General features: G+C 50.6%; 1 protein-coding gene across 1 annotated transcript; it reads right to left on the bottom strand.

The window, feature by feature from the left end:
• Nucleotides 1-528: 528 nt before the first annotated feature.
• Nucleotides 529-6,404, bottom strand: TAC4 (tachykinin precursor 4). The gene is made up of 2 exons (XM_023732776.1): nt 6,300-6,404; nt 529-3,106 (listed from the first exon to the last, which is right to left on the bottom strand). The coding sequence occupies exons 1-2, from the start codon at nt 6,402-6,404 to the stop codon at nt 3,005-3,007; spliced, it is 207 nt and encodes a 68-aa protein (XP_023588544.1). The 3' UTR covers nt 529-3,004.
• Between the last annotated feature and the right edge of the window lie 10,360 nt (nt 6,405-16,764).

Here is a 16,764-nt window from a genome sequence, read left to right as displayed (position 1 = left end):
GCCCCCTGGGGACAGTGTGCCTGGGTGTTTTGGGGGCGGGGAGGTTGCAGCGTCAGAGCTATGGCTGTTTCAGGCCTGGATCATCAAGAGGACCACCTCCCTACACCTCGACAGCCCTCTCCTGTGGGGCCTCCCTCCACCTGATGGCTTGTGGAGAGCCTGTTTTGTCTGTCCAACTGCCTAGCCCCCAGCTTGGAGACTGGCGTCAAAATGTCTGGCTGCTTTCCCAGGATGTACATGTGACCTACCTCCTGTAGATGGTCCTCTCCTGCCCAGGAGGCCCCGGACCACCTGTCCTTGCTCATACCCTGCTGACGGAGAGAGGAGAGAGAGAGTGCAGCAGAGAAGTCTGTCTTGGGAAGTTGGAGCCTTGTAAATGGGGTCATTTCTCAATCATTCTGGGAGTTGATGAAAAGCTATGGATTGGTTCATTCCTTCACTATTCATTCATTGATTCCTCCCATTCTCTCCTTTATCCTCCCTCCCTCCCTTCTACAAACACCTAGTGGGTGCCTCCAATAGGCAGAAACTGCTGGAGGTTGGGCATACAGAGCCAGTGGCAGAGCTGGTGCCTGCCCTTCGGGAGTTCCCAGTTTGGGGACACCAGCCACGTACCCCAGCAGGACAGTATAGTGCACTGTGCTTTGGGTAGGGCAGGTGAACAGGGAAGGAGAGCCATAAGAGATGGGGCTGGGCAATCTGGTGAGCCATGTTGGGGGTTGGACTTGATCCTGAGAGCACGAGAGGGTGGTGGGTAAAAGATGGCTTGTTTTGTTTTTGCTTTTCCTTTTTCACTGAAGATTTTATGCAGGAGAGTGACTGCTCAGATTTTCACTTTTAAGATCCTTCTGGGTACAGGGTGAGGAATGGATTGAAACACTGAGCATTCCTATCTTTGGTTGATTTGCTTTTCCAACCCCAGCCTTTAGGCCCAAGGTAACTGAACATTTCGCAGAACTAGATTTATCCTTGTCTTCCCTTATTCCTGCATCCACTCCCTAAGTGGCACACACCACCCCACGGTGGGAACAACCACAAGAATCTGCCCAAGAAGCCAATGTGTGGCTAAACCATGCTGGCCCACCCTCTGCAGAGCTCTGCCGGCCTGGCCAGAGCGTCTCCCAAATCCCCCTGACTGTTGGTGGCCTGGAAATATCTACGCTTCTCAGGAAGGATGCTGAGGGGAAGGCCTGGGCAACACTTACCTGTCTTCTCACTGGCTGGACTGGTGACATTCCTGGGGAAAGAGAAAGCAGGAATGAGGATAGTACTGCTTTACTGGGGGCTTGGTGAAGTGGGAAGGGCTCATGGCTTTTGGGAGTTTGGTGCCTCTGGTGGGTCTTCAGTGGGACTCTAGTTGGTCCCCATTGTCCCTGTGTGGCTGAGCCACTCGGCTGCTCCTTCTAGGAAGCAGTGTGGAGTAGTGGGAAGTACACAGACTTGGAGTCAGAGGCACCTGTGCTGGGCATACTTGGGAAAAGTACTTACCTGAGCCGCAGGTTTCCCACTGGTTATAAGGGGGATGTTATTATGGATATTTAGTCATGTGTGAGCATAGTAGGTGCTCAAGAAATATTTTACTTATAGCCCCAACCCCTGCTCCTCATGGGTTGTTAGATTTGAAGGAGAACTTTGAAATGGCCCAGTCTAAAACACATTTTGCAGACGAACCAAAAGCCAAAAGTATTTAGTCACAAGAACTGTTTTCTCTATTTTTTATATGCATGTTTTTTATTACAAAAGCAGCCCTTGACTACATGCCCACTATAAAAAAAATTCAGATAATACAGAGGTATATACAGTAAAAATTAAAGTCCCTCTTCACTCTCTCTCACTTCCACTTCCTCTCGTTCTCTAGCCTCAACTTGGGCTCTTTTCCATCTTTTACACAATAGTGTACATAACAGTAATAATAAATAGCTGACATTTCACCTACTATGTTCCTGGCACTGTTCTAAGCACTTTTAACAACCACTGTTGACAATTTGGTATTTATCTTTCTAGAAGTTTCTGTATGCATTTATATGTATATATATATATATGTATGTATGTATGTGTGCTTTTTTAAACAAGTAGGCGCCTAGCACCCATATTCTGTCGCTTGCTTTTTCTGCTTAATCATATATCCTGGAGAACTTTCCATGTCTTACCACAGATCTGCCTCATTTTTTTAAATGGCCACAAAGTTTATGGATGTACCTAATGCACTTTGACCATGTCCGTATTGATAATTCTTTCTGTTATTCCCAAATTCTTGCTGTTACAAACAAGTTGGCAGTGTTCACTCTGGTACCAACATCTCAGGGCTCACGTAGGAACAGCGTTTCTGTTTGTTAGATTCTCTGAAGTGAGGCTGCTGGTCAAATGTATGCATATTCCCAACTCTGAAGAATGCCACCAAGATGGCTTCCAAATAGACAGGGTACAAAAGTGCCACTTTCTTCACACCCTCACCAACACCGTGCATTACCACTTTAAAAAAAGAAAGTTGACAATAAGAAAAAATTGCTGTCTGTCCAGACTGTTTTCTCCTTGTCACCCAGGGCATGACTCCCAGGCTGACAGTGCCCTCAGGAAACACAGGTTCATTTTAATAGTAGTTTGGGCCAAATAGTATTGACTAGAAAACTTGGCCTGTGGCTTTGCTTACCTCTAGACCCTGAGCTCTAGCTTCATCTCTATTCTCCAAAGTCATCCATATATCCGAGGCAAGGGTACCAGCCAGGTTGCAGAGCAGTTGCCTGCACCCTAAGGGTGATCTGACTCCCCACGTGCTGGGGACAGACCCAATTTACACCTGTTGCCCTGTATGATTATTAACTCTCCAAAGTATCCTGGTTTGGATGGTAATTTATATGGACACTCTACCCCCATCCCATTGGGAGAGTGCCCCCTGCTGGATTGGAGTAACTGACCCCAGGTCCTGGGCTTGAACCTAGGTTTTCCCCTTGGTGTTTCGGAAACCCATGCAGAACCACTCCTTACTGGGCACTGCCCACCTTCGTCACTCACCTACCACCTGCTTCCCCATCAGCCCAAAGAACTGGCTTGCCTTGCCCCTCTTCACTTCCTGAAGTTGGAGCTGAATGCTGAGCACAGCGCCTTCCTGGAGAAGCAGAGAGTTAGAACTGGGGAGACGTGGTGAGGAAACAAGGGAGTGTAGCCTGAGCAATAATCACCTCAGTAACCACAGCTCACAGTCAGTGAACACTTGCTCTGGGCTGGCACTGGGCTCTTTTGCATCTTTTACACAATAACGTACGTAACAGTAATAATAAACAGCTGGCATTTCACCTACTATGTTCCTGGTACTGTTCTAAGCACTTTAATGTATTAACTTATGTAATCCTCATCAAAACCCCGTTAGGTAAGTATTACTACTGTCATCATTTTACAGATGAAAACAACAAGGCACAGAGATTAAATAATTTGTCTAAGTTTGCCCAGCTAGGAAGTGAGAAATGGAGCCAGAAATTGCACCCTGGTCATCTGGCTCAGAAGCTGGGCTCTTAAACACTAAACTCTTAATCTCATTTAATCTTCACAACCATGATTTATGCCCATATTACAGATGGGGAAACTGAGGCTCAAGGATGTTACATGACTTGTCCAAAGTTACAAAGGAAGTATTTGAGTCAGGATTCAAACTCAAGAAGTCTGACTCCATAGCCTAAGTTCTGCTTTGTCTTGGGAAATGACTCCAGCAAAGACAAGAAGGGGGCAGCAGATGAACTCAGGGTGGGCACCCAGTAGGCAATACAGGGTGGCTTCTCCTCCCTTCTCTAGGCACTTCCCTCATTGTCCTAGATTTACCCTGCCCTAGAGCCTGGGCCTCCAGTAGGAATACGGCATGTGATCTGAGGGTGGAAGCTATTACCCTGGGCAAAGACATTTTAATTCCTGAGCTGATGGGGGGAAAGTCCTGGACCAAGGGCTCTGGGTTTAAATTCTAGTTCCTCCATTAGCCTTTGAGACCTTGGCCAAAGTCCTCTCCTTCTCTGGCCTCAACCTGAGCCTGGAAGAAGGGCCTGCTCAGATCAGCTGAAAAGTAGAGATGCCACTAGTTGAGTGAGTGACGTTCATTAGACTGTCCTTGCGTCTCTCTCCCCAGTACCTGGCACAGGGCCTGGTGCACACAGGAGCTCAGCACATGTGGGTGCAGAATGGTCAATGAGGGCCCTTTCTCTGACAGTCTGAGAATAGGGCAGGGATGGGGTCTCCTTTTCCAGCAAGGTGGAAGACAGGTAAACAGAGCTCCCAGGAGCCTGGGAGCAGGGGTTGGATCAGGGGCTCTTTCTTCCATCGCCAATTTCCCAGGGGCAGTGTTGGAGTCCCTGGGACCAGCAGGGACCAGCAGGCAGTGGAAACCCCTTGGTGTCTCATAACTTGCCTTGTGCCAACTTTCAGGATCAGGAGTGGATTGTTTTCTAAGCCTTAGACTAATTCAGCCAATCTGTCTGTTCTCTTGGACGTTAGCAGCTGGGGCAGCTGTCTGACCTCCCTGAGGTCAGGCTGGAGTCACCCAGCCTGGCCAGGAACTGGAAAAGGCTCTTTGGAGATTTAGACCCGTTTCTGAAAAGCTCATGAAGACCACTTTGCCTTGGTAAAAGACGGCCTTCAAGTGCAGGCTGAGAGAATGACCGTTATGAATTAAATAGGACTCACACTTCTCCCACCCATTGTGCTTCTAGGGGATCATTACGAGACATCTGTTCCCATTTGGAAGGATTCTTGCCCCCTCCTGAGCTCTCCAATTCTTTTTAATTCAAATCCCAACTGTATTTACTGCAGATGGGGGAGCCCTGAGAGCTAGGAATGTGATCAGATCATCCTTGAAGGTGCCTCCATTCCTTCCATCATCTCCCCTGTATTCATGTGGAGCAACCCACAGTGTTTTTAAGTTCTTCCTGCGTGCTAACCCAGTCTTCTGCATTCTAAGCCCTGTGTCTTGGGGAAGAGGAGAAATATTAAAGGATAGTGAACAGAGAATAAGGAATAGACCCAGCTTCAGGGTGAGGTGCTTGTGGGTGGAAAGCCCAGCAGCACCAGTAAAAGTTTATGATGATGTTGTGCAGGTGGCTGCATAGAGACCTCCCATCACACAGCTCAGCCTGTCTCTGGGCCAGTTACCCTCAGGTTTGACACTGACTCCATAAAGCATGTCAAAGCTTAAAAAAAAAATTGAAAATCATCTAACCCCCCTCATTTTAAGGTGGGGAAACTGGTGTCCAGAGAGTTGCAGTGACCTTCACAAGGTCACAGGGAGCCAGTAGAGAAGCCAGCACTTGAACCCAGGCCTCCCAGTCCCGCTGTCTTCTCAACCACATACTTTCATGTTTAGACAAACAAAGAAGGAAACTCACCATCAATGGCTGTCCAGTAGATCGCTCTCCCAGTGGCCGCATTTCTAAGGACTAGAGTTTCTAGGGACCTCACCCTGGCCTGGGACCACAAGCAGGGCTTCCTCTGCCAAGACAGGCCCAGTGTCCTCACCACCCCAGGAGGGTTGAGGAGCTAGGCTCAGCCTTGTTCCATCTGTCCCCCTGCTGGAAGCCTTCCCTGATCAAAACCTTCCCTGGTTTTGACTCTGGTCTGTTGGCCTCTTTCCTCCATCTTATTGGGAGCTCCCTGAGGTCAGGCTCTTTGTCTCCGCCATCAGACTGGGGGGCAGATGTTGTGTCTCCAACTTTTAGATATCTCCCCAGGGACAGCACAGGGCTTACATCAGTTTAGTAAAAGAGACAGGCAATCAAAGCAGTACTTGCTGGTTGTCAGGAAATGAAATAAGAGTTTCTACATGTGAGACAAAATGATGATTCTGCCACAACTTCATCCCCTTGAAAGAAGATTTTGGGCCTTGAGCAAGGTGTAGTTGTGATTTTGAAGCCGTGTAACCTGGACAAACTACTTGACCTCTCTGTGCCTCAGTTTCCTCATCTGCAAACTGGGGATAGTAATGGCGTCGACCTCATAAAGGATATGAGGATTAAATGAGTTAACATTTATAAAGCATTTAGAATAGTGCCGGGAACATAGCATGTGTTCAGTCAGTCTTTGTTAAATAAACACACACATGCATACACACATACAGATTGTTACCAGATCTGGTATGTGCCACTTTGGAAGTCTACCTGGCCAGGGGCCATGGCCTTGAACCTACCTGCAGAGAGGGAGTCAGACATCCTGACTTGCCTTGTACAACCTGCTCTCTTGCAGCCGTTGTAGGAATTTTCCACCCCCTCCACCATGGGTCACCCCTGCTCTGGTCAGCGCCTCTCCCCCTCCAGGGTTACGGTTACCCAGGGCCCTGCTTCAGCGCTGAGTGTCAGCTCCTCTCTGCTGTCCCCAGCCACGGTGCACACAGACAGCCCCATCAGGAGAATCAGGGTGAGGCAGAGCAGCATGGTGGACACTGCTGTGGCCTGGGACCCTTGAGGAACTTCTGTGAGCCCGAAGACGCCACCTCCAAGAGGCTCCCGGGGACTCCTGGCTCGTTTCTTGTAGGTGGAGGAAGTTCCCCCTGTTCTCTGGTCCATCCAGCTAGCCTGCTCCCTTCCTTCAGCTTATCTGACCCCTGGGGCGTTTCCTGGGCCAGTGATGTTGTGGCACTGCCTCAGAAGGAGGGACCAGACCTCTCCCACCACCACCCCCAACACTTGATCCCTGGACTTAGCATCTGATGCAACACCTGCCTCACCCTTGGCTGCATTTGCTCCCAGGTACACAAAGGGGCAGTGTGTGGGGCCTGGAGACTGAGTGGCTGGAGGCCCCAAGGGGCCCTTCTCATGGTAGAATGGTGCTCTGCTCGCCTGCACAGAAGCCCTCCAGAATGTAGCCAGTATTTCCACCACTTGTCTCTCTCTACCCTAAATATTCAGCCTCCGTCCCTGAGAATTACTTTCCCAGGCTCTCAGCTCTCTCCCAACCCTGAGGCCCAACCCCTGATTCTGAGGAACTTTCCCACAGAGCCCCCCTCTTGTCACTGGGCCCCTCCCTCTCACTGGACTGTCCCCTCACAAAGTTCTGAGTCCCCCTTCCTCTCCTCCATCAATAGTGTGTGCATAGAAGCACATGTCTTCCCCAAGAGAAAGAACACAGTGCTTTAAAAAATAAAAATTAAAAAAAAAAGAAGATCCTCACAAGAAGGAATTGAGATTTGCCAGAAAAAATGACCTCCTGCCTCAAGTTTTATCGGCTCTACAGTGTCTTCCCAATGCTGTCAAAATGATCTAAAACCCTAACCTGTATCTCCCTGCTTCCGACCTTCTAATGTCCCCCCATTGCCCTTGGGGTAAAGTTCAAGCTCCCTAGCATGACATTCAAGGCAGTTCTCAGTCTAGTTCCTCTCCATCTGTCCATCCATCCACCCATCCACCAGTCCATCTGTCCGTCTAGAACAAGAGCTCTGCAGTAGAGAGACCTGAATTCTAATCCTACTTCCAGCACTAAATAGCTGTGTGATCTTAGGCACATTACTTAAGCCCTCTCAGCCTCATCTGTAAAATGGAATTAATAATACCACTTACTTCCAAGGTGGTTTGAGGATGAAATAAGATAATGCATGTAAAGCACTTAGCCCACTGCGTGATGGTAAATATTTAATACCTGTTAACTATTATCGTTACTATTATCGCCACTGGGTGAGACACTGCCGCAGAAGATGAATAAGACCCTGTCTGTCTTTGTCCTACCACATCTCACAGTCCAGACGAGGAGGCTTGTGGTTGCCAGATACACTATGTTCAGCTTGGTACATGCTGGCAGAGAGGTGCGAGCTGACTGCTGTAGGGGTGAAGGGAAGAGCACCCTCCTTCCCAGTCCTGCCCTGGACACGCCGCACCACTCACTCCCAGAACGGCTGAGACTTCATGCCTCCATGATTTTGCCTTTGCTGTTGCCGCTGCCTGGAGTGTCTTTTCTTCCTTTGCCACCTGGTGAACGCCTGCTGATTCTTAAAGGGCCAGCTTAATGTTCACGTCCACCTCAGAGTTTTTCTGTCTCTGCTCCTGTCTCTGGCAAGAATTAATTGGCCTCTTTTCTGGGTGTTCTCAATATCTTTTGCTTTACATTTCTGTGGCCTGTAAGGACTGCTGTGAGAGGTTGTGCAGATTGTGTTGTGAACAAGGGCGGCTACCAAGGGGAAAAGTGGAGATGAAACTCAGTCCTGATCCTGTGCACCAAGCCACACAGCCTGCACGGGATGTGCACCCCGGAAGAAGGCCACATTGCTTCAGTTCTCCCAAAGTGGCTGGGCTGATGATGCAATGAGCTTTCTGAGAGTGGAGCTGTGATATACGTGTGCTCAGAACATTAAAAAAAACAAACAAAAAAAACCCGTTGCTGTCAAGTCAATTCTGTCTCATGGTGACCCCATGCGTTTCAGAGTAGAACTTCGCTCCATAGGGTTTTTAATGGCTGTGATCTTTCAGAAGTAGATCACCAGGCAGTCTTTCTCATATTTGGTTGGCTTTGAGTCGATTCCAACTCATGGCAACCCCATGTGTTACAAAGTAGAACTGCTCCATAGGGTTTTTGGCTGTAATCTTAATGGAATCAGATAGCCAGGCCTTTCTCATTATTGGGTGGGTTCAAACCACCAACCTTTATGTTAATAGTCCAGTGCAAACTGACCTATTTTCTCACATACCCACCCACTGCTGTTGAGTCGATTCCACCTCATAGTGACCCTGTAGGACAGAGTAGAACTGCCCCATAGGGTTTCCAAGGCTGTAATCTTTACAGAAGCAGACTCCCACATCTTTCTCTCGTGGAGTAGCTGGTGGGTTTGAACCACTGTCCTTTTGGTTAGCAGGTGAGCACTTAAACATGCAGTCGTTCTGGGTTCAGGCCAGCTAAGGCAGAGATGAGGGCAACTGGGGAGTGGTTAGAGAGGACTCCCCCTCTTCCTGGAATGTCTTTGGCGGGTCCAAAACCTGGATGGTCCAAACTGCTAACACACTCAACTGCTAACTAAAAGACTGGAAGTTCGAGTCCACCAGAGGCACCTTGGAAGGTAGATCTGGCAATCTACTTCCAAAAAAGCAGCTATTGAAAACCCTGTGGAGCACAGTTCTACTATGACACACATGGGGTCACCATGATCGAGGTTGACTGGAGTACAACTGATTTGGTTAAGCCTGGATGGCTTCAAAATTTCTGCCTTTGCTAAACTACAGATGCCTGGGTCTTAGGCTAATTCTGAAGCAGCCACCCTGTGTGTGGGCCTGTCTTAACACCCCAAGGCAGCAGTCACTCAGCCTCCCACTGAACTTTCCCAAGAACAGACCTGTACTCCCCTCACATTCCATTTTGTATTTTTCACCATCCTTAAAAAAGTTCTTCCTTACAGGTACCAGAATTTTGCCTTTCATCTCCTTCTTTTTACAGATGTGGAAACTGAGGCAGTGGGGTTTGCTCCAGGTAACACTGCACATTAGTGTCCAACTTGCATCCTGGAACCCCAGTCCTCTCCTCCCACCTCGCATTAGGGCCTCGGTCTTGCGGGGGAGGGGGGGCGCCTTGTCCTGCCAGAGGCAGAACAGCTGTGGGCCCCAGAGCTGACTTCCTACTCTGCCGGTCCAAACAGGTGACCTGAGGACCTAAGGGGTCTCTCTGAGCTTCAATTTCTCCATCTGCAAATTACAGCTGCCCTTCATTGGGCTGTTGTAAAAATTTCATGAATTCCTGTTCGCGAAGCGCTCAGCACAGCGGCTGGCACACAGTAAGCGCTCAATTAATCCTAACTTAATTGTGATTATTAGACCTCCGGAGCCCGGACCTCGGCGCTAGTCTCCTGGGTCCGGCTCCGGCTCCCCGCCTGCCTGCGTGGGGCAGGATGTGGCGGGCGAACAGCGGGTCTGAGGCGGAGGACATGAGGCAGGGTGGAGAGGGCGGCTGGAGGAAGGGAGAGAAAGCCCAAAGGTCCGGAGGGTCGGGAGGGAGGCAGGGCAGCGGGTGCAAACCGCGGCTATTTGCAGCGTCGCCCTCGGGCTGCGGTCGCGCTGGCGTTCGCAGCCCTGGCGGCCCGAGCCTGCCGCCACGCCCGGTGCCCTCGGCCACCCGGACACGGCCCTGGCTGGCGCACCCCGCTTCCCCCGGTCCTCGAGGCCCTGGCGGCGGGTGGGTTGGGGCGCCGCTCCCAAGGGAAGGACAAGGCCAGGGTTGCGGGGCAGGGCGCGACCCTCAGTTGACAAGAGGCGGGCGTAGGCCGGCGGGGCGGGCAGCGACTCCCGGGTGGGCTGGGCCCGGGGGGGGGGGAGAGGGGCGGGGCGCGGCCTCTGGGTGGTCTAGGGGAACACGAGATGCGTCGAGGCCGGGCGCGATCCCCGCTAAGCTGAGGACAGGACGAGGTACGTCCACGCTGGCGCGACCCGCGTGTTGAGCGGGGCTGGAGGTGGGCGCCGGCCGGTGGCTGGGCCGCTGGATGGAGAGTAGTGCGACCTCCAGGTGGGTTGGGGGCGGGCGAGGCACGTCGAGGCGGGCACGACCCCCTGGCTGGGCTGGGCTGGGGCGGTCGCGGGGCGGCGGTCTGGCCGCTGGTTGGGTCGTGGCGGTCACAAGGCTTCCCGGGCGCGGGGTGGGCGCGCAGGATTGCTCAGGGCTGCGGTTTGGCTGAGCGAGCAGAGCTGGGAAGAGAAAGAGCGCAGGAGGAAGGGATTAAAAAAAAAGCTGGGGGAGAACAGAAAAGAGGGAAACGTGAGATGAGGGCGGGATATGGGCAGGAAGCTGACGTTTCCTGAGCTCCTGCTCTGTCCACAGTAGGTAGCATTATTGGCTCCATTTTACAGGCCGGCTTGGGGAGGTTGAGGACCTTGGATAAGGCAGTCCAGCTATTAAGTGGCAGGGTCAGGATTCAAACTTAGGTCTGCCTCCCACTCGAGTGCTCTTTCACCTTGACTGAGGAATCCAAACCGGAGAGAGAGGGGAATGATTGGGGCAAGACAGAAGGGGGTCTGGGAGGAGAGACAGGAGGGAGAGGGCTCCAGTGAGGAGTCGCGGTTGCCCTGTGGGGAGGGAAGACAGCCGCCGTCAGGCTGACGATCTGGGTCCCTCCCTGCTCCCACTCGCCCCCCATGACGCAGCAGGGCCCTCCCCGCCCCGCCCCGCTTAAGTCTTTCCAGCGCCCTCTCAGCGCCCCCTTGTGGAAGCGTCTGACCGCCTGGATCGCCCCAGCTAGAACGTCTTGCCGGCAGGATCCAGGGGAGGTGGAGCCAGGCCCAGGACTCCGATGACCCGTCCCCTGGGTAGAGGGACAGAAGATAGACGAGAGGCTGGGCCGTCAGAGAGGGGGGTTCCTAGCGGAAGGGGCGGCCGGCAGCATGTTACTTCCAACTGGGGGCTGGGGGGTGGATGAAGATAGCCAGGAGTGCCTGATTGGAACAATGAATGGCCCTTGCACCCCTGTGCAGCCGTGATGGCTTAGGGTTTCTGAAGAAGGCAACTCGCCCCAAATATTTGAGGTTACATTCAGGCATTCATTCATATATTCTGGATTTACGGAGCACCGGTACAACATGGGAGTTGCTTGAGAAAAGAGATGTAAGATACAAACATTATAATAGCTTTAACACAAAGTATGCCATCGCTGGAACGTTTGGGGAGAAACAAATACTCCTGGCCTCCTGTTACCCAGATTTATGAAACGGATGCACTTCAGATACTTGTACTAAAGACAGAGCATGTTGGGTTTGGTGCAAATGGAGCAAACAGTGTTTCCAGGGACTGCATAGGCAGATCTCTGCCCACAGTTATGGTGGACAATTTGACCCCAGCCTGCCTTGCTCTTGACATTCATAGCCCCTCACTTATGCCCCAAGTATCTCTGTTGTTGTTGTTGTTGGATGCCTCAAGTTGATTCTGACTCACAGCAACCCATGTGACAGAGCAGAATTGCCCCATAGGATTTCCTAGGCTATAATTTTTATGGGAGCAGATCACCAGGTCTTTCTCTCGTGGAGCCCCTTGGTGAGTTTCAGCCATCAGCCTTTCTTAGCAGCCAAACACTTAACCATTGCACTACCAGCCCCCACCCCCACCCCCCACCCAGTATCTCTAGAAAGTCCTAGAAGTATTGCCCAACTCAGAAAGAAATTCTCACTGCCTGCTAATTAGAGTCCAGAGAATGATTCAGAACAGTCCCTGACCTTCCCTTTGTGTCAGGCACCTCTGCGAACATCAAAGGTCCCAGTGGTCTCTCACCAGTCTCCCTTCCTTCTCCATCACCTTTCCCCACCAGACCCTAGCATAAAACAACCACATCTTTTTTGCAATTAGGTTCTATAAGGAAAGAAAGATTGCACAGTAGGGAATATTTGTCCACATAATGGATTTATTTAAATCAAGAGTGGAAGCAAAGCACGGCACAGTGGTTAAAAATAAGGCTCTGCATTCAAATTCTGGCCCCACAACTTATTAGCTGTGTGACCTCAGGCAAGTTACTTAACCTTTCTGAACTTCACTGACCTCATCTATAAGATGGGGATAATAGTATACTCACGTCAAAAGATTGTTGACATGTTTATACGAGATAATACATAGAAGTACTTCGTTTAGTGTAGGCACTTAATAAAGGTAGCCGTTATTGCTATTGGTATCTGATTAAACAATAGCATTCATCCACATTTCATAGGAAAGCCCAGATTAAGGAAAGCCATTTGAGACATTCTGTGATATTTTGCCATCAGGTTGAAAGTTCCCCCGGACAGGAATGAGGTCTTTCCCATCGCACTAGGAGGTCTCTCTGGCCAGGGATCAGGCCTCTTCCTTAGGCAAAGTTCAATGTACCAAACCTTAAAGGTGAGGTTCAGAGGCTTCAGAACTGAAGGCTGAGGGAGTGAAGCCCCTCTTGTCGGAGAAGGTGGGTTCTAGTCCTGCCTTTGCTTCAAATGTGGTGCTAAAGGAGTCTCTCTCTTGAGTGTCCTGAGTGGTTGCTTCTCCAGGGGCCTTCACGCAGCGAGGCACCCAGAGTCTGACCCATTAGTAGGAGAAAAGAAGCCCATGATTCAAATCGGCCTTTTCTTGCTGGATCTTGGTTGGCGAATGTGGGAGAAAAGTGAGCGGCTAATTGAAAATATAATTATAATGCACTGTTCTTTGTTTACCAAGTCCAGCCTCCAGACCCCGCTGTCTGTAGCGCACTTTGTTTCTTGTCAGGGTAGACTCCTAAGCCAGCCACACAGAGACAACACCCGCGGGTTGGGTAGCTTGGCTGGCGCCTGGCTGGGACTCGAGGGGTACACAGACCTGCCCTTTCAGGATGGAACCCTGCCCTGCTCTCCCTGACCACTGTCTGGAGCACCTGCTCTGACGGAGCTGGGGAGTGCAGCTATGGAGGGTGAGAGCCTGCCCAGGCCCTTCTGTGCTGCTCCTGGAGCTGCTGAGCTCTTTGTGGTCTGGGGAGCAGGGGCCAGCCTGGCCGTGGGGAGGGAGGAACTCCAGGCCCCTTCCGGCCTGTTGCTGGCCCGCCTGGCCTGACGTTGTGAGCACACGAGCAGGGGCAGAGATGGTTGTGGAAAATGAGTTAATGACCCTCTGAGCCCACAGGGCAGATGTGATCCCAGAGAGAGACTCTGGGTCCAGAGCTAGGGGAGAAACAGGATCAGGAAACAGGATCAGCGGACATCTTGAACGGTGGATGTCGGTTTGCCAAGTGGTGATGGGGAAGGGTGTCCTAGGCAGCGGGAACAGCAGAAACAAAAGCACTGAAGCTTGAATGAAAACAGCTCTCAGAACTGGGCTCCCCATCCTGTGGTTCTGCCCACCTTGCAGATGGGGAACAATCAGCAGGGTTTTCAGGCACTCTTGTTCTATGCCTAGCACTGGATGAGGCATTTAAAGAAATCTCTATTTAGGGATTATATAATCTTCATGGCTTGGTAACTCCCCTCCACTGGCCCCAGATTTCTCTTCTTCTCCCTCCTCCCTTATCCCACCCACCTCTTCCTGTTTCTCCTCCAGTTCTGGGTGCTCCTGGTCAAGACCCTTCTTCTCTCTGTAGTGTGGATGAGTTTGTCAAATGGAAAGATCCTAGATTCTAAGGGCCTAAGTGAGGTGGGTTGGAGTTATCATTGGAGCGTGCATGTGTGAAGGGTGGTGAGTAAGGATGAGGTGGGAGAAGAGGAATAGTCTGAGCTCCAGTCTAAGGGTTATGTAAACCATCAGTAGACAGGACTTCCCTGTACAGTTGTGCAGGTTGAGTACCGCCCAAGAGTGCCTGGCAGAGATGGAAGGTGAAGGCTGAAATCCAACCCCTTCTTGCTTCACCAAACCAAGTACTTGGGCCTGAGCTGTACCACCTGAGGAAGAATTGCCTTTTCCCTTAGGAGAGGCCCTAAAGTCTGCCTGGAGGCACAAATGATGAAATAGAAGAGCAGGAGCCCAAAGGGGATAATGGAATAGACTCCTTGGCACTCAACCTTAGAACCTCTAATTCAAATGCCTGTGTCAGGCATGGGGCAATCAGAGGAAAATAAGACACAGCCCCGGAAAGCTCACATGTCTGCTGGGGGATAGAGAGGCGAGCGCCCAGGAGATAAGGCACAATGGCATCGCTGTTAATAGTCATGTTGTTAGGTGCCTTTGAGTCGGTTCCAACTCATAGCAACAGTGTACAACAGAACAAAACACTGCCCGGTCCTGCGCCATCCTCACAATTGCTGTTATGCTTGAGCTCGTTGTCATGGAGACCATATCTATTTGAGTGTAAAATCAGGACGTAGTGTATGCAAGTACTAGCATACATACGGGGCTCCTGAAATGGACTCTTTGACCTTAGGGTTTTCTGGTCCATCCGGGCCATGGTCTTCGGTAGTTATAGCGGAGTTTTGTACAGAGCATGGTGGAGGCATTGTTGTCATTGTGTGTCTTGAGTCGCAATTTGCTATGTCTTTTCTCCGTGGGGCTGGCTGGTGGGTGCTAACTGCCGGCCTTTCAGTTAGCAGCCCAGTGCTTAACCATTGAATTACCAGGGCTCCTGGTGGAGGCCTAGAAGGTGAATTTTGCTGGGAGGATAAGGCAAAGTCCACAGCGGACATCTTGAATGGTGGTGAATGTCAGTTTGCCAAGCAGTGATGGGGAAGGGTGTCCTAGGCAGCGGGAACAGCAGAAACAAAGGCACAGAGGCTTCAATGAGAACAGCTCTCAGGGGAAGGTTGAGTTCTGTGAGACCCTGTATAGGCTGCCTGGGAACTGGGGAGGCAAGAGATAAGGCCACTGCTCCCCCCGCCCCATGAGACCTTGAATACCATGCTAGGAGTTTGGATTTTATCCAGCAGATGTTGGGGAGTCATTGAGGGTTTTAAACTAAGAGAGTTATGTGGGAATTTGTGTTTTTTTCCCTTCATGGGCTCCCAAACCCTCCTTCCCTCAAAGAGGTGATAAAGAAGAGGGACCAGCAGTGAGGAGGGGCTGGAGCCAGAATCCTTTCCAGGAGATGATTGTGATAGGGTCACTATGAGTTAGAATCGACTCCACGGTAACATGTTTGGTGTTTTGGTTTTTGTAATAGTCCAGGGGAGGTGTGGGCAGCACTAGGGGCTGGAGAGAAGAGAGATGGGGGTCAATGACTTTGCAGAGGGTGTCAGCAGGTCTGGGAACTGGAGGGCAGGAGTGCTAGGATAGTAAAGAGTATGGGGTGCAGGCTCTGGGGAGGGAGGGGCTGGAGAGAGTGTCAATTTGGACAAGTTTAAAATACCTGTGACTATCCAATAGGAGATGTCAGGAGGTGCTCAAAGCTCAGGGGAAACAAGGTCTTGGGGCTCTGAGGAGACCAGTGAACAGGCTGCTGAAGCTGGGGGAGGCTGAGAGCCCAGGGAAACTTGTTAGAGATGAAAGGGCTGCAGCTGGAGACCTGGGGAGCAGATTTAAGAGGCAGGCGAAGGGCAGGGGGTAGAGAGAGAAAGACTGAGAAAGAGAAATCAGAAGGATGGGTGCATCAGGAGCAGGGAGAGTAGCAGAGGCTAAAGGGGGAGATGCTTTAAAAAGATACAAGTGGATATGAACAGGTATGTTTATGTCTGTGCCTAGAAAAAGGACTGGAAGGATACACATAGGGGGCTCGCGGTGCTTACTTCCGAGATGAGCAGTAGGTAGAGGGGACTTTCATCGTCTACTTAGTATTCTATATTATTCGAGTATTTTACAGTGAGACTATATTCATTATCAATTGCACAGTTAAAAATTTAAAACAGATAAGAACTAATCTAAATGTCCATTGGCATGACACTGGGTCAATGGAATACTGCACACACAGCAGTGAAAATGAATGAATTAGAGTGCATGTATCAACATGAATTCACCACGTCTCAGTTTGTTGTACTGCGGTGGCTTGTGTGTGGCTATGATACTGGAAGTTATGCCACCCGTATTTCAAAAACCAGCAGGGTCACCTATGGTGGACAGTTTTCATCAGAGCTTCCAGACTAAGGTAGACTAGGAAGAAAGGCCTGGAGATCTATTTCTCAAAAGTAGCCAATGAAAATCCTGTGGATCACAGAATATTATCCAAGACTTCCCCTTGCTTACTTTGGACACATCCTCAGGAAGGACCAATCACTGAAGAAGGATACCATGTTTGGTAAAGTGAAGGGCCAGCAAAGGGGAAGGAACCCCTCAGTGAGATGGACTGACACAATGGCTACAACAATGGACTCAAACATACCGGGCACAGGACCAGGCAATATTTCTTTACACATGGGATCACTATGAGTTGGAGCTGCCTTGACAGCAACTAACAACATGAATAAGACTCATAAAACATTAAGCATA

Source organism: Trichechus manatus, unplaced genomic scaffold (genome assembly GCF_000243295.1).
Source record: "Trichechus manatus latirostris isolate Lorelei unplaced genomic scaffold, TriManLat1.0 scaffold00054, whole genome shotgun sequence".
NCBI classification, from domain to species: domain Eukaryota; kingdom Metazoa; phylum Chordata; class Mammalia; order Sirenia; family Trichechidae; genus Trichechus; species Trichechus manatus.
This window is presented reverse-complemented; position numbering and strand designations above follow the sequence as displayed.

Coding starts and splice junctions, on each gene's coding strand:
- TAC4 (XM_023732776.1), bottom strand. CDS start 6,404: ATGCTGCTCTGCCTCACCCTGATTCTCCTGATGGGGCTGTCTGTGTGC. Junction 3,107..6,299: donor GCGCTGAAGCAGGGCCCTGG/GTAACCGTAACC, acceptor CTGCTTCTCCAG/GAAGGCGCTGTGCTCAGCAT.